Genomic DNA, 17,630 nt, shown 5'->3' on the forward strand with positions numbered 1-17,630 from the left:
AAAGGGAATAAAATTCAGCAATTTAAGTTCTTTGGCATAAAATGGGGACTACAATATTTCTTCAAGTTCAATCTTCCAAAGAGTGCCTGGTAATGCAACTACAGGATAGAAGTAGGTGATATGTGATGAAAGAGGAGGAAGAAGAAACTGTGGTACTTAACATAATTTAAGAATATACATCCACATTTTGTAAGTAAGGAAACTGAGGTTATTTGTCCAAGGAAAGTCAGCATATTCTATCACAAATTTTTTACCAAACTAGAGAAAACCAACATGAATTCAGGAAGAAAAAAATCTCATGCTCCTAATTGTCTCCCTGATAGCTATTCTAAGTAAAAGCCACAGCATCTCTTCCTTATCATCACAGTGAATCCTTCCCTTCAGCACTGTTACTTCATCCTTGCTGAAACACTAAGGATCCTCAAAGTACCTGGATCTGCTCCAAGACATCTCGCTGCATCTCCACTGCCATGTGATAGACATCATGGTCTGAGCTATTATACATTACAGCATTCTGGAACATCAGCATAATATCACGCTGAAATTCAGCTGTGCTGCGGATTAGTCCATTTTCAATGTTTTTCTTAATAGTTGACAAATCCATAGGCCTAAAAAGAGAACAGGGGTAAATGGAAGTGGAGGGGGAAAGAGGACCCATCTGGATCTCTGAACATATTGTTGCCATGTATACCATCTCATATATACCTTCAGTCCCAGCTGCCAGGACTCACATGTCAATCCCTCACCCAAAAACATGTACTTAACCCAAAAAGCAAAATCAGTCTGTATAATAAGTATTAAAAAGGTCGAGAGAGAGTTAGTTATTTTATACCATCAGTGATGATTCAGGCACTGGAATAAGCAGTCTAAGCATTTGATCACCCCTATTCATATAAAAAATGTTTGCTTCAAACTATCTGAAGACTGGACAACTTACAACTCAGGCAAGTCAGAATGCTGGATGGACCATGGCTTACCTCTGTACAATGCTGTGGTAGCCAGGTGCTATGTCATCTGTAACAGGCTGTAGGAAGACATTGGCATACCTGTCCAAAAAGAATCAGATGCAATTATTGACTTAATTCTCCAAAGAAAAGGTGAGGAAACTTGCTCTAAACAGCTGAAGGTTGTAAAAGCCAACTCCAGCAGTCCCCTATAAGCCTAAGACTTTTCTCTGGTTACAAACAATGACAAGGAGCAGGGGAAAATATTCTTATTGGATTGGCAAAGCCCATTCACCTATGATTAGCTGCAGCTCTCCACACAAGCATGATGGCTTTCTTCCAGATTTTCTGTGCCTGAATAGCTTCCTGATCCTCACTACAGACGGAGCTGAAATAAAAAACAGTCCCAATAGGCACAAATTCAAAAAAGTATCCTAATTATTTATTGTCAACTACTTGTTCCAAAAAAAGGAAGATGAAACATACGATTGAAGAAAACATCCTCTCCTACTTCTCATTTTCACAGCTTTGGCCTCAAAAGAAGAATCCCAAATACTCACAATTGTGAAGAAGCAGGGCTGCTGGGGATGGAATCTGCCAGTGTGTGGGACTGTAGCGTGGCATTGTGGATACTAAAGCCATCATCACTCTCACTCACAGGAGGTTCATTGTCCATTTCTGACAAATAGCCTTCTCCTTGATCTTCTTCCTTGGGCTCCTCTAGGCTGGCTGCTTCACTGACACCATCCTCCTCCTCCTCCTCTCCTGGGGCATCCTTAAGCACAGTGTGTTCCAGTCAACAAATGAAGCAATGCTATCCAGCAAAGTGTCATTAAACATGGTCTGTCTTTTGGGTTAGAGTAGTTCTAGAAAAGGCCTCAAACTGCTTCCTGAGCCCTCTAGCACTTATACTACCATCTATTTACAAACACTGACTGACAAAGTAATTTAGAGACTGGGCAAAGAATAAGACCCAGGATCTTTTAAAAAGGAAGGAAAATAAAAAGCTACTTACTTAAGGCTAAGCTAAGAGGCGTTCCTTCTTTCCCCTTGCTCTTGAGAGGAACTCTGACCCTGGGTACAAAGTTATCAAAAATAGTTTATTTTGTGTCTTATCTGATGGAGCAAGCTCACATCGTACTACCTTAAGTCTCCATTACTACTGATTTAGTAATTCTAAAAAGATAACTTTTGATTCTCTTTTAATAGTCTAATTAATAATCTGCCATCCTAGATATTCTCCCTGGTTCTGGAATCTCTATTCACTTCAAATTGCTCTGGTGTATCAAAGCTTCTTCATGCACTATATACAAAGAAAGGTCTGTGTGAGGACCACAAACTCTTGCAGTTGGGAAGCACATGTTGCTATGGTACGTTCACTATGCCTGACTGTCCACTGCTCCTTTTCCCCATGCAACTCCTTACCAGTCTCACCTCAGAGAATAAAGATGCCAGTTTACTGAAATTCATTTTAAAAGGTAACGCTATAGGAAAATCTAGTTACATGGCAAGATGAATAAAGAAAAGTCTGAAATACCTTTATCTGGCTTCCAAAAATAGTCCCTGATTCTTCTTTCAATGAGTCTGCAGAGGAGAGAAAGACTACCTGAAGGTTTTTCCACCTTAGCCTTCCCCTTCCTATGGAAAATAATCCCCTGCAGCTCTCCTTTCCATGCTGACCTGATCTACCTTCTCCTGCTTGCCCACAACCCACAATCCCTCAGAAGCCAAAGCAAATGATGTCAAGTTAATTAGAGTACAGATTTCCTGGCCTTATTATTTACCTGATATTTCAAACTTGTGCTGAGTCTCAGCCTCTAAAGGATCTTCAATGGGATTTGAGGCATGTGATGGAGACAACATACTTTCAGGGGATGCCTAAAGTATAAAGAGAACATATACCTTATGTATTGGTAAATCACTACAGCTCACATAATTTCATTCTTCATTAATGATGAATCTATAAAAAGAATTATAAGTCCTATCCATTCAATATAATTCTAATGGTTATCTTAAAACGAACAGGACAAGTATAGCACTGATCATAATCTATGGGCTGTGGACTTCACTAACATGTGGTAACTTAGGAATGCAACAGGGAAACCAACAGCCTAAACTATTACTTCTTACCTAAGGTAATCCCCTCCACCTTCCCAGCCCCTGACCTCAATTAATACCTCTGTCTTCACAGATGTAAGTGAGGTTGCTTCGCCTTTCCCACTGGAAACATCTGCTTCAGCAATCTCTCCAACTGCAGTACTTCTGGGGTCCTCATCTAAATCTTGACTCCTGAGTTCTGGTGGCTCCATACCCGTTGCTGGAACACCCCCAGCTACTATTTCAGCTGATGAAATGCCTTGCTCTGGTTCTGCAGGTTCCACTTTGATATCAACACTGGGCTCCCTGATGTCCACCAGTTCATGGATTCCCTTGTTTTCTGTCTCCTCAAAGTCTAGCCTCTCTTGCTTGACCGTCATCTCTGGTGCAGGGAGAGGTACTGGCTTGTCCCGCTCTTGCTGGATAGGATGCTCCCAGGGGCCAGGCAGGGACTGGGGATCATCATTCTCTTCACAGAAAGACAGTGCTGCTTCCACTGCTGCCACATCCAGCACTTCAGGATGATCATCTACCTGTCCCATAATACACAGACTGTTGAGGTCATAGTAGGAAGCCCAGGTTCCTCAATTCTGTTAGCACCAAATTAGATGGCCTGAATCTGCAGCTTCTCTCTCCACCTCTGCCCATGTAGTGGAAGCGAACAATAGACTGTTCAAATCAGTAACATATGAATAGCTGGGGAGATGACTAGTACGTCAGCACCAAAAGGCTTTGGAATTACAGAGATGGAGATGGGCAGAAGCAGGAGAGTTTTTTGTTTTTGTTTTTTAATTCTTATTACCAGAAGCAATGAGAGGCTGAGAAGAGAAGCTTATGTAGGAGCCATGGGAAATTCGTTTGGGCTTTGTTGAATAGTTACCTTGTCCTCAATGATGGCAATGATGTCTCCTACAGTTTCAAAATCCAGCTCTTCACCTGTGTAAGACACAGCAATATCCATCTTCTCAGCCAGATCTAAATCTTCCTTGCCATCAATGCTGGGAGCCTTTGATCCCCCAGGGGCCTCTGCTACCCCTGATCGGAAACACTCTTCTTTGATAGAATTAATGATCATAGAGATTTCATTGCTATCCATGGAAACAGTCACAGTATGTGGATCTCCCACAGTCTCCAAAGGAACACAGGCATCAGGCTGACTCACTGAATAAAAGGAAGAGAAAAGCATCTCAGAAGCTTATTTAGTATCAAGTAACTACATAGATGTCAAGTACCCATACACTTAGGCTCAGAAAAGTTATCTTCTACCTGCCTATGTTTTACTCTTCCCCATTTTATCCAGAAAGTTGTGAACCACATCCTCTACCAAGCCCTCTCATATTTGTACACATTCTTCTCCCAAAACATAAATGCCCACCCACCTCTTCTCATATTCTTATTTTTCTAAGGATGAAGACGACATATGACTAAGGAAAACAGAAGTATCTGAATTGGAGCTGATGCTCTTAGTCACCTTTCTCTGACTGAAGCTCAAGATGAAATTTTGGACCTAACGGCTGCTCAGGGCGTGGGTCAGAGACGCACCTGGAGCTATACTCTCAGGAGTGGAGACAGCCGGAGCAGAGGATGGTGCTGGCAGCGCAGGCATCATGACAATGGTAGCCTGGGACACAGATTCTACAGGGGGTGGCACAAGTTTAACTGGAGGCTCACTGGTAACAGTAGTGAAGGAAGCAAGAGGTGTGGTGAACTGTGTAGGACCAGCTTCTAAAAGCCGGGAAAGAGTAGGAGCACCTAACAAAGAGGTACACAAAATGAGATAAGAAGAAAGCATATAAATAAGAAGCAATAGCCATTTTATTGCTTCAACAAAGAAATTTTTTATAGTCTCAAAGGATGAAAGCAATTCCTGTGCAGACTAAGCTCATTATCTATAGCCTTACTTTCTCCAATCTTACTTAAGAAGTTCCTCCAAGTTAGGAATGAGCCAAAGCACTAGAGTAAACATACATGAAAACTGAGTTGTAATTTTTCCTCAGAGGAAAATTAAAAACAAAAAAAGTAACATGAATAAATTTGCCACTTCTGCTAAAGTTAAGCATGCTCTAAGCCACCCCAAGTTCAACACCATTCAAATATCCCTAATATTTGTAGAGTATTTTGTAAACTTTTTCTTCCCATATTTTCTATCTCATTTCACTATTATATCCTTGTCAAATATATGTATCTGCAATTAACACAAGATGAAACTGAGTCTCAAGAGTTAAGTTATCTATCCAAGGTCACAAATGCAATGGGTGGCAGGCCCAAGAAGCAAGCCCACTTCTCTGGTTCCCAATCTCATCTCCCTGTATTTTTAATTATAGGTATCTCTAGCTCCCTCCTGTGATTCTGCAAGCCCCAGAGAGGCAGCCATTAAGTTCACTATTCCTCTCTCATCAATATCTATGCTTTGGTCATCCAGGGCTATCAATACCTGAAGAAGGCATGGATTTACAAACTGGAGCACTATGTGGAATAAAAGGTAAGTAGCTCCAAGCTTGGGCTTTAAATCTAGGATTGACAGTTGCTTTGTAACAAATGCTAGGAAACTGAAGACAATCAATACCAATTTCAACATCTCTGAAGTAAAGTGGCTAAAGGAAAAGTGGTAACTTACCTGAGGCAGCAGGGGAGGCTGCAACAGTGTTGGTTGTTTGCTGCATCTCCCCACTATGTATCATGGGAAGGACCCCGCCTACCTCCAGGAGGACACCCGTACTGTTCAGGTGGCCAGAAGCCACAGCCATTTCACTCTCACTGACCTACCAGGGAAGAATAGAGGTGAAGGCTACACTCAAGCTTTCCTTTACTACCACTTCCCAAAAAAGCTCCAGCAGTTGACCAAACTTCATGAAAACTAAAAGTTAATATCCACAGAGAATAATTTCAGACTCAAGGGAAATTCTAAACTATAATTTCACAAGTTCTCTGGGGAAGAGAACCAAAATAATTGTGGTTTAGATACCTCAGGACCCAAGGATACTATTGACTTATAGTGTATGTCTTTTTTTTTTTTTTAAGCATTTAACTAGATCTTTTCCTCTTTTAAAGTTGTTTTTTTTTTTCTTTCTCCATGTCATATTTTAGATCCCAGGCACTCCCTTCCAAGTACTAAATTACCACAGCTCTCAAACACCCACAGAAGTCTCCATACCAGTCTGGGGCTAGTAGGCAGGAGGCTGCCCTTCTTCAAGAGCTCTGACAGCAGAGGGGAGGGGGGTGGAGTTGCTTTCTGTCCAAGCATCTTTTTCTGGGGTGAATCATCTGTTACTGGGGTCATGGGGGCTTCTAAGGGTGCAGAGCCTGGAGGAAGGGTGTCAGGAATCACAGGAAACGAGGTGACTGGGGTACTCGGCAAAGTCCCAGGGGTTACCTAAGAGACAACAGAGAACCTTTATCTGACTTCTCAAATTCTGGAAGGTTCCCTAGTAATCTGGATGTTAATGTGTCTAACTATAACTTTATTAGTCCTGAGTGGAAGTGCCCAGAAACCCTCTGCCCCTCCTGGTCTCAGTCATACCTTTCTTCCCAATAATATTTTCTCTTCTATCCCCTTAAACACAAATGACCCAACCACTCCACCCAACCTGCCTTTTACAAACTCTTTCTCCACTACCAATATTATATTTACAAGGAAATTGGCCCTTTTATCAGCAGGAATTTCATGAGACTAGTGCACTTAGCAAATAGTTATTTAACATAATCTTTTACCTATTTCTTGAAAGGCCAAAAGCCTCAATGTTTTTAGATCCATGCTTATCTTAGAGCACAGAACAAAGTAAATTAAGTCTTCAGCATTCAGACCAAGAGAGGGAGTTGCCTCTAGGCTATCAGTAGTTTTCTCATCACTCAGCTCTGTTGGCTTACTGCCCCCTTGCTGGTCACTTTCCAAAAATGTAATTATACTCACCCCAGAGGTGGCCTCTTCCATTGTGGTTGGAGTCAAGTCCCCAAGTGGATAATCACCTCCTGGGGAGGCAGAACCTACAGGAGAGCGGACCATCACAGTTGGTAACCTCCGAGGGGGTGTTTTTACTGCTTGACGAGCTAGAACAGAAGAGAAAGCGATGTCCAAATCGTCAAGATTAAATAAGTGAAACGAGACTACTTGGTTGTCATATAATAACAAAAAGTCATGTCACACTATTAAAGCAGCAGTATGAGTTTGGATTAATTATGCTTGTTGTCTTATAATCAAGCTTCTGTGTCCTAAAAGTCAATTTGAGATCTCATGAGATCTGAGCAGAGCACATTTTTTAGGAGATTCTTCCTGGACATTCAGGGATATTTTTATTCTGGTAGAAGGAAAGACAGCAGAGGAAACTGTGCAAGTAAACTGGAACTAGTGGACTCTAAGTTGTCTTCAACTATACTAGCATTCAGTACTATATAGTCATTTGTTAAACAGGGTCACTAGGTTCAACCTACCCTGATATGCAGCATCTGTAGCCTTCCTCTTTACTTCAGCCTCCTCTTCCTCCAATTTCTTTTTCCTAAAGAGGGAATTAAGGGTTAGATGCTAGCCAGTTTAAGCTCCTCCATGGTTCAGTGCCCTCACAGAGAAATCTTCTGCAAGGCTAGCACTCTCAAGGGGAAAGGCCTAAACAACTATGTTTAATTAGCAAAACAGGGAATTTGAGTATACTGCCTAATTCCCAGTTCTTCACCCAAGCAAATTAGAGTCATTTTTAAGCTAGAACTAAGTTATGTTCTCACACAGAAATGTTCTCTATCACATTACCTTCCACGACTCATTTCCCCTTTCCCAGATACCAGGCCACTGTGGCTTTCCCTTTCCAGAATCTGTCTCAATTCTAAAGGGATAGCAGGTTGAGGAAATAAGCCAGATTACTTGGGGCAGGAAGGAGATAAAAAGAGAAAGGAACACAGAAGAAAAACAATATAAAATAACCCACATTGCAATGTCATTGCAAAGTTCATCCAGTCTGCTGTCCATATGCCCAGCCTGAATTAGCTCTGCATCTCTTTTCAGCCGTCTATAGGAATGAAGAGAGATATATTTGGTTTTTACTCTGCCATTTAAAAAATTCTAACCAGTTCCAAAAATCAGGCCCTTTTGTCTTTCCCAACCATTTGGTATTCTCTCCACAAGTACCTATATTTTTCCTGGGTTTCCTTTATTACTTTCTTTAATTCCTCAACTCGTTCAGCAGTCAATTTCCGAACAATGACATCTTCAACAGTTTCCACAACCTCCCCCTTTTCACCCCGTTTCCGTCTGTGGAAAATTAAAGTAAGAATATAAAGATCACATTTGAATAAGAGAACATTTCTCCCCCTCCCACTTGCTTTGAGTCTTCTCTATTAACTAATTATAGATAACTTCCTTGTACTCTACTTTTATCACCCGCTTATATAAATCAGACATTCTCAGTAAACACTCTCTACTGAGGTGATACGACTGTTAGCACCTTTAAGTGCCTGGCTTTGTACTCACTTTGGGGTCTCAGTGGTTTCTAGAAGTTCCGAGTATTGAGAAGCACAATGCTATGGAAAAAAAGTAAAAATGTGATGAGCAAGCCTGGAAAGGAGTAACTTTCCAAGTTTCAATGTATTAAAGTTTTAAAGAGGAGAATTACATGTAAGATGTGGGCAGTTTCTAGGAGGGCAAAACATTTTGCAATTACATCAATTCAAATTATACCAGGGGAGTGGATGTGACTCAAGTGAATGAGCGCCTGCTTCCCACATGGAAGGTCCCGGGTTTGGTCCCCGGTGCCTCCTAAAAACAAAAAAACAAACAACAAGCAAATAAATGAAAAAACCAACTCAGAGGAGCCAATGTGGCTTCAGTGGTTGAGCACCAGCTTCCCACATACAAGGTCCGGGGTTCAATCCCCAGCCCCAGTTCTTCTGGCCTGGAGTTTGTGTATTTTGGGAAAAGGAACTTAGTATTAATAGTTAATACCTACTAAACAGTTACCATATGCAAGACACTGTGCTAAATGCTTTACGTGTATTGCCTCAATTAAATCTTTCCAGTATTCCTAAAATAACTCATCCCTGTTTTATAAATAGGAAAACTGAGGTTCATGGTGCAAAATTTTTAAGAGGTAGTCACATTGGAACCCAGATCTAACACCCAATCTTGGGTTCTTAACTACTACGCTACACCAGCAAGAATGGCTTGTAATATGGATATACACAGATGTTTTGGGCAAACTGCAAAAAGTAAAAGGCATTCTCAACTATTTTCCTACTTCATGGCATAAAAGCCTTATGATTAAAGGTCAAGGACTGGTAGGCAACCTACTTCACATCTCAAAGACTGCTCTAAAAGAGCACTTGCTTAGGAACTTAATTTTTTCTTTTAGAATTGAACCCAGGACCTCATACATGGGAAGCAGGTACTCAACCACTGAACTACATCTGCTCCCCAGTGAGAGTTGTTTTTTTCTTTTGTTTGTTTTTAGAAGGTAACAGGGATCAAACCCGGGACCTCGTACATGGGTAGCAGACACTTGACAACTTGAGCTACATCCACTCCCAGAAACTTACTTTTTGAGAGAACCAGTCTGGAGGGCGGCCAGGTTCTGCAAAGGGCTTGATTGCTCTGCTAACTGATACCCTGTATAATTAAAAAAGCCTAATTACACACCAGAGAGAAAATAAGAAGTGGAGAAGGATAGATTGAGAGTATAAGGCTTGGAGGTTAAAAACAGTACTTCAAAATGAAAAACTGCAGTTGGGAAATATTCTGCAATATCTGACTTTGGTAAGTGACACTACTACTTAAAAGCTATTTAGAGGGGAAAAGTCATGCTAAGCAGCGTTCCTGGGTGATAAAAGTGAAGGTATCAGAACCTAGCAAAGAGAGGAAAACAAACAAGCAAAACAAAAAAATCAACTTAGGGGAGCCGATGTTGCTCAGTGGCTGAGTGCCGGCTTCCCACATATGAGGTCCTGGGTCCAATCCCCAGCCCCTGGTACCACACACAAACACAAAAAAAACTAGCAAAATCTCATTTCAGGTAAACTGGGAAGATATTTTGATGTCAACTTTACTTTGGTTTTTTGAAAAGCAATTTGTAATACATTCCAGAACCACAAATATGTTACTATCTTTGACCCACTAAAATAACTCCTAGGCACGTAAAATATAAAGAACTAATTCAACAGAAGAATAAGGCACCAAGATATTCATATAAGACTTGCTATATTAGTCAGCCAAAGGGGTGTTGATGCAAAATACCAGAAATTGGTTGGTTTTTATAAGAGTGTTTATTTGGGGTAGAAGCTTACAGATATTAGGCCATAAAGCATAAATTACTTCCCTCACCAAAGTCTATTTGGAGCAAGATGGCTGTTGACATCTGTGAGGGTTCAGGCTTTCTGGGTTCCTCTGGGCTCAACTCCTCTGTTTCCACCACAAGGAGAGTCTATGAGGCTCTCTAGGCTTTGCCTCTCTCCACAAGGTCAGCTCTAGACTATGAGGTCAATGGCTCTGTCTCTTTCCCAGGGGCTCCAGCTTAAGACTTCAGCATCAAACTCCAACATTAGAAACCCTTGCACTAAAAGCTCCAACTCTGTCCTTTGCCATGCCTTTTATCTGTGAGTCCCCAACCCTTGTGGGTAGGGACTCAACACCCTAATGCATGGCCCAATCAAAGCCCTAATCATAACTCAATCATGCCCAGGTACAGATCAGATTACAAACATAATCCAATATCTATTTTTGGATTTACAACTATATCAAACTGCTATACTTGCTCCGAATGATGAACAGTTAGGCTTTTCTGAACAGTTAGGCTTTTCTGAAATGCCCACAAAAGGATGTTTAACTTACCACACTTCAACTCTATGAAAATAATTATCAAATGCATGTGGTGAAACAGAATATAATATTGAAAAAAGATGACCCAATTTCCTGCTATGATTATAATCATACAACCTTTTAAAAAGTTGTAGGCAGAGGGAAGCGGATTTGGCTCAACCGATAAAACAGCGTCCGCCTACCACATGGGAGGTCCAGGGTACAAACCCAGGGCCTCCTGACCCATGTGGTGAGCTGGCCCACGCACAGTGCTCTTGCACTCAAGGAGTGCCGTGCCACACAGGGGTATTATCCACATAGGGGAGCCTCACGCACAAGGAGTGCACCCCGTAAGGAGAGCTGCCAGAGTGAAAAAACTGCAGCCTGCCCAGGAGTGGCATCACACATACAGACAGCTGACGCAGCAAGACGATACAACAAAAAGAGACACAGATTCCCAGTGCTGCTGACAAGAATACAAGCAGACACAGAAGAACACACAGTGAATGAACAGAGAGCAGACAACTGGGGGGGGAGGGGAGGGAAGGGGAGAGAAATAAGAAATAAAACCAAAAAAAAAAGGTATAGGTAGAAAGACAAAGAAAGAAAGAAGCAAAAATGAAGAGTTAGATTGGAACAGGATCAAGGAAGGGTGCAAAGGGGCTTCAAACTAATTTATGTTTATTTCTTTTAAAAGACCTGAAGGAAACATGACAAAATATTAAGATGTGGCATCATAAAACATCTCTGCTATCCTTACCAACCTTGCTGAAGGCAGTTATCCACTTCACTCAGAACATGCTACGTCAAAATAAAAATCATACTAAGTCCATACTACACTGTGTATTATTTAATAAATATATCACACCCATACCAACATGTCCTCATAACAATGTTTTTAAATGCATAAAGTTACATATATTGAAATAGTTACTAAAATAACAAACATAATATTATACATACGTGCTTCTTTCTTAACATATTAATAATCGAATGCATAAAAAATATAGGAAAGTTAAATTTTATTTTTTATTTTTTTGGTTGGTTCATTGCTAGTATATTGAAATACAACTGGTTTTTGTATACTGATCTGATCTCATGTCTTATAACCCTGCTAAACTTGTCTGTTGCTTTTTTTTTCTCTCCCCTTCCCGCTCCCCCTCCCCTGTTGTCTGCTCTGTGTCCATTTGCTGTGTGCTGTCCGCTTGTCAGCAGCACCCGGAATCTGTATCTCGTTTTGTTGTGTCATCTTGTTGCATCAGCTCTCTGTGTGTGTAGCACCATTCCTGGGCAGGCTGTACTTTTTCTGCACTGGGCGGCACTCCTTGCGCGTGGGGCTCCCCTACGTGGGGGACACCCCTGCGTGGCATGGCACTCCTTGTGCGCATCAGCATTGCACATGGGCCAGCTCATCACAAGGGTCAGGAGGCCCTGGGTTTGAACCTTGGACCTCCCATGGGGTAGGCAGAAGCCCAATCCATTGGGCCAAATCCGCTTCCCTTCAATTTCATTTTTTAAAGACATGTCAATGTGCAGACTGTGTTGTTGATCTTGAATAAAAACATTAAAACTGTGGTGCAGTATTTGACAAGGCAACACACATATCCTGCTGGATATCTAATCAAGTTGATTTTTTTCAATTCAAGCTCACAGACCCCCTAAAATCCATGGACTCCTGGTTAAAAACCCCTGGCTTAGAGAGAGGCCCCATTTGAGCAACAAGGATTTCAGGAGGTAACTCTTAAGCAATACATAATATAAGGCTATGTTTCAATTTCTCAAGAAAATGTTCATAAGAACCATCATCAATATCAAAAGACTTTTTTTTGGTGTCAAACTCTTTTAATATAAGTATGCTTATTTTAATAACAAATATCGGAGTAATTTTAAAAATTTCAAGCACATAATCACAAGAGTGCCTGCTAACATACGTAAAGACCAATGATGAAACTTATAAATCACTTTCAGGGCTTTATACATATATACATATTTTTTTTCAATCCTTTTTTTTTTTTTGTCTTTATTTTTTAATGTTACATTCAAAAAATATGAGGTCCCCATATACTCCCCCACCCCCCTCACCCCACTCCTTCCACAACAACCTCCTCCTCCAAAATCATGGGACACTCACCGCACTCAGTGAACATATCTCCGAGCACTGCGGCACCACATGGTCAATGGTCCACATTTAAGTTTACACTCTCCCCCAGTCCACCCAGTGGGCCATGGGAGGACACACAATGTCCAGTAACTGTCCCGGCAGTACCACCCAGGACAGCTCCAAGTCCTGAAAATGCCCCCACATCACATCTCTTCTTCCCACTCCCCACCCCCAGCAGCCATCATGGCCACTTCAAAAGCCTATTTTAATGGTCCTTCACTATCACTGTGTACTTGGGGGATTACTGCTGCTCTATTAGAGAATGCAGCAGGACTTCCAGGATGGGAATTCACTATTCTTTGGTTATCGTGTGGGTCTCCACCCACCAAGATGTGCGGCTGGGGCGGCTTGCACCCCGACGCTGACGGGGGGGGGTTTGGAGGGGTCAGCTGGCCGCAAAGGCGTCTGAGGCTGCGACAGACAGCCTCAGAGGGGCTCTCAGGCGTGGAGGACGCGCGGCGAGGGGAGAAAGAATGCCGCGGAGACCAGGTCTGGTACGCAAGTCCGGTTTGGGCAAATTTCAGGTTATGATGCAACAAAGATGCTACTCACATGCCATAGAGGCATGCCCCCCAAGTGTACCCCCCCCCCACCAAACATCCCCCTCAACAGAAAAATGGTTAAGTTTTAACACAAGCAATTTTCTGTCCATTTAAGCACAGGCTAGGTTAAAGAAAGAAACATTTGAGATAGGTCAAAGAAAACACAGAAAGAACAGAATCAATGTTTCTGAAGTTGGCAAAGGTCACAAGGTCTTGTTCAGTGTTTATACTACCTCCTGCCTCCTCTTATTTGCTAGGACAAGGATACACAATCAATAAAGGAAGCTACTGAATTGTTTTCAATACTCCAAAAAGCATACAGGGGAGTAGATGTGGCTCAAGCAGCTGAATGCCTACTTTCCACAGGGGAGGTCCCAGGTTTTTGGTTCCTCGTGCCTCTTAGGAAAAAAAAAAAAAAAAAAACAAGCAAACAAATGAAAGAAGAAGGAAGAAAAAAAAACCGATATGGCTCTGTGGCTCAGTGGTTGAGCACTGGCTTCTCACACAGGAGGTTCTGAGTTCAATCCCTAGCCCTATTTAAAAAAAAAAAAAAAAGCATACAGAATGGATGGTAGTGATGGCAGCACAATACTGTGAATGTAATTAACACTACCAAACTGTATACTTCAAAGTGTTAAAATGGAAATTTTTATATTGTATATCTGTTACCATTTTTTTAAAAAGTACAGGGGCTGTACATTTACCTAGGATTGTCTGCCAGGCTAACATAATGAGTCAGATTTGCTTCCAGCTAGAATAACAAAGCATGATAAAAATGATTTTATTACAGACTGAAATGAAGACGTGACTAGCAGTTACAAGAATCTTTAACAAAATGCGAAAATAATAACAATTTATTGCAAATAGAAAAATTTTGTGAAACCTATGATCTAGTAAGAGCCTTAAAAGAATGCATATACCTCAAATCTAGCAATGTCACTTCTAGGAATTTATCCTACAAAAATACTGATACAAAGAACAGAAAACTATAGCCCTAAATGTCCATAGAAGGTAAATGGAAAATGAATTATGGTATATCCAATGGAATATGTTAGTGTTTTTAAAAAGAGAAAAACAAATCTAGTGTAATGACAGAAAAGTACCTACAATATTGTCTTAAGTAAAATAAGTTGAAAAACTATGTATATACAATGTTCCTATTCTTTTTAAGTTTAAACATATACTCATATACACATAGAAAAAATATCTGAAAGGACATGTTAAATTTAACAGAGACTACTCAAGCAGGATGGGGAGGATATGGTGAAATCAGAACACTCACTCATTGCTTATATACATGCAAGTCATCTATCTGATAAGAGGCTTGTATCTGAAATATAAAGAACTCTTGGAACTCAAAAATAAAAAAATAATCCAATTTAAAAACTGGGCAAAGGATCTGAATATATATTTCTCCAAAGAAGATGTACAAATGGCCAATAAGCACATGAAAAGATACTCAATGCCATTAATCACCAGGGAAATGAAAATCAAAACCAGGATGAGATACCATTTCACACCCACTAGGATGATATTAAACAAAGAGACAAAATGCTGTGTGAGGATGTGGTGAAATCTGAACACTCATTCAATGCTAGTGGAAATGTACAACTGTAAGTGCTTTGCGAAATAGTTTGGCAGTTCTTCAAAATTAAACATAGTGTTACCATATGGCCCTGTGATTCCATTCCTAAGTCTACATACCCAAAAGAACTTAAAACATATGTTCAGGGAAGCGGACTTGGCCCAGTAGTTAGGGCATCCGCCTACCACATGGGAGGTCCGTGGTTCAGACCCCAGGCCTCCTTGATCTGTGTGGAGCTGACCCACGTGCACTCCTGATGCGCGCAAAGAGTGCCCTGCCACTCAGGGTGTCCCCACGTAGGGGAGCCCCACGCACAAGGAGTGAGCCCCGTAAGGAGAGTCGCCCAGTGCAAAAGAAAGTGCAGCCTGCCCAGGAATGGTGCTGCACACACGGAGAGCTGACACAACAAGATGACGCAACAAAAAGAAACACAGATTTCCGTGCTGCTGACAACAGAAGCAGACAAAGAAGAACACACAGCGAACAGACACAGAGAACAGACAACTGGGGTGCGGGGAGGGGAGAGAAATAAATAAATAAATCTTTAAAAAAAAAAAAACATATGTTCATACAAAAACTTATACACAAGTATTCATGGCAGCATTATTCATAATCGTCTAAAGTTGAAAACCCAAATGTCTATCAACTTATGAATGAATATGCAAAATGAGGTATATCCATACAATGGAATGTTTTTCAATCACAGAAAGGAATGAAATACTTATACATGCTACAGCACAGATGAACCTTGAGAACGTTATGCTAAGTTACAGAAACTAGTCACATGTAAACTACAATGTAAACCATTATCCATGTGTTGCAGCAGTGCTCCAAAATGTATTCACCAAATGCAATGAATGTCCCATGATGATCAAAGAGGTTGTTGATTTGAGAGGAGTGGGGTGAGGGGGTGGGGGGTATGTGGGGACCTCTTATATTTTTTTAACGTAACATTTTTTAAAAAATAAAGAGGGAGAAAAAAAAAAGAAGCTAGTTACAGAAAATCAATGAAATGCCCAGAACAGGCAAATCAAGAAAGACAGAAAGTAGATCAGTGGTTGCCTAGGGTTGGGAGAATGGGGTGGAGGGTGTTATATGGATTGACTTTAAAGGAGTTTCTTTCCGGGGTAATGAAAATATTCTAAAACTAGATTATGGTGATGGTTGTACAACTCTGTGAATATACTGAAATCCATTGAGTGTATGTTTTAAATGGGTTAATTTTATGGTGAATTATATCTCAATAAAGCTGTGGGGAAAAAAGTTCAAAGATTAATACAATTAACTATGTGAATCCACCAGTATGAAAAAATATCCAACAGTTCTAGACCCAAGATAGACATCCTGGATAACTTACCAATTTTGATCTCCACTCCTCATGACAGAAGATGCCAAACACAACTTCTCCCGGATGGACCATGGCTCCGTGGGGCCAGTACTCAGCAGTTTGTGTTCTAAAAGGAGATAAAGACTTAGGGATAATCACCGAACTACTAGTTTTAAGTACCAAAGGGAAAACTAGAAGCCTAATACAAAACACCCAGCTCGTTAGGGCAAAGTGGGCTATTTTATCACCAAATCTGGATCTTCACCTTTCCAGAGAAATATCGCCACTAGGGGGTGGTACCTATTCATTGCTAGTAAAATGCACTAAGTGGCGTATAGGGTAGAACATTTGATTTCCTCAAATGCCATGGCTTCAAGCTCCGCTTTAATTAAAAAAAAAAAAAAAAGGAATGTCAGATTAAGACGAAGCAGTTCTCTAGAAAAGCCCAGTTTTAAGAATACTTTCCTCAAATATGAAAAAAAAAAAAGGGCTTTTTCCCAGGGTTCCTAGCGGTTACCCCCTCCTGCTGACCCGCCTCCTTCTTAGCATAAAACTGTTTACTTGTCTCGTTATACCCCCCTCAACTGTCGGGCCTAAAGGCTTTTCTACCCATTAAACGTAAAAATAAATTTTAAAAAATGACTTAAGATGTACGAAACACAATTTTCTCAGTGGTAGAAAAAGCTCACGGTTTTAAAAGACCCCATTTTTACTGCCTCACAAACACGTTCGCCAGTAAACGAATTGCTTTTTTAGACGCCGGCCTCTCCGTGTGGTGGACGTCTTTTCATCTGTATGCCCAAGTTTCCAGAGCCCCTTTATCCCTTCCCCCGCGGAGCTCCCAACATACAGGGATTCGTTGAGCTGCTTTCCTCAAACCTCCGCTCCCTCTCTGAGGCTCAAGACCCTACACTTCTGAGCCCGCAAGCTCTGGCCTTGACTACGCCGTCAAGCGCAGATCTCTGAACACTCTTGGCTCTCAGGCAAATCACCCCAACCACTCCCTAAGTGCGTGACAGAAATCTGGGGCCTAGCCTCGGCTTTACAATGGCCTACCACGCAAAAGCAACACAAACACTCACTGCCTGTTCCTGTCGCCATCTTGGCCCCAAAGTCTATAATCAGGAAGGAGAGAGAGTCAAGTAGTACCGGTTCCCCGGAACTCTGGGAAATTGAGTACGGACGTTTGTTCGCGGTGCC

General features: G+C 41.3%; 1 protein-coding gene across 6 annotated transcripts in view; it reads right to left on the reverse strand.

Annotated features, from left to right (window-relative positions):
• BRD8 (bromodomain containing 8) overlaps positions 1-17,619 on the reverse strand; it is a 31,989-nt gene extending 14,370 nt beyond the window's left edge. The window contains exons 1-19 of one of the 6 annotated variants that reach the window (XR_011646643.1): positions 17,513-17,619; positions 16,461-16,557; positions 9,561-9,630; positions 8,500-8,549; positions 8,158-8,280; positions 7,958-8,038; positions 7,470-7,534; positions 6,952-7,088; positions 6,196-6,414; positions 5,659-5,803; positions 4,584-4,793; positions 3,922-4,202; positions 3,122-3,574; positions 2,729-2,822; positions 2,482-2,528; positions 1,505-1,719; positions 1,240-1,332; positions 978-1,046; positions 431-608 (exon numbers count right to left, since the gene is read on the reverse strand). Coding sequence is in view for 5 of the 6 variants with exons in the window: in XM_058279203.2 (XP_058135186.1) it covers positions 431-608; positions 978-1,046; positions 1,240-1,332; positions 1,505-1,719; positions 2,482-2,528; positions 2,729-2,822; positions 3,122-3,574; positions 3,922-4,202; positions 4,584-4,793; positions 5,659-5,803; positions 6,196-6,414; positions 6,952-7,088; positions 7,470-7,534; positions 7,958-8,038; positions 8,158-8,280; positions 8,500-8,549; positions 9,561-9,630; positions 16,461-16,557; positions 17,513-17,531 (2,646 nt within the window). In the remaining variant the exon portion in view is untranslated. Of the gene's footprint in view, positions 1-430; positions 609-977; positions 1,047-1,239; positions 1,333-1,504; positions 1,720-2,481; positions 2,529-2,728; positions 2,823-3,121; positions 3,575-3,921; positions 4,203-4,583; positions 4,794-5,658; positions 5,804-6,195; positions 6,434-6,951; positions 7,089-7,469; positions 7,535-7,957; positions 8,039-8,157; positions 8,281-8,499; positions 8,550-9,560; positions 9,631-16,460; positions 16,558-17,512 lie in introns of those variants that run through there. The other 5 variants (XM_058279203.2, XM_058279236.2, XM_058279211.2 and 2 more) reach the window with 5 other exon arrangements.
• Between the last annotated feature and the right edge of the window lie 11 nt (positions 17,620-17,630).

The sequence above is a fragment of the Dasypus novemcinctus genome, chromosome 2 (assembly GCF_030445035.2).
Source record: "Dasypus novemcinctus isolate mDasNov1 chromosome 2, mDasNov1.1.hap2, whole genome shotgun sequence".
Classification (NCBI taxonomy): Eukaryota; Metazoa; Chordata; class Mammalia; order Cingulata; family Dasypodidae; genus Dasypus; species Dasypus novemcinctus.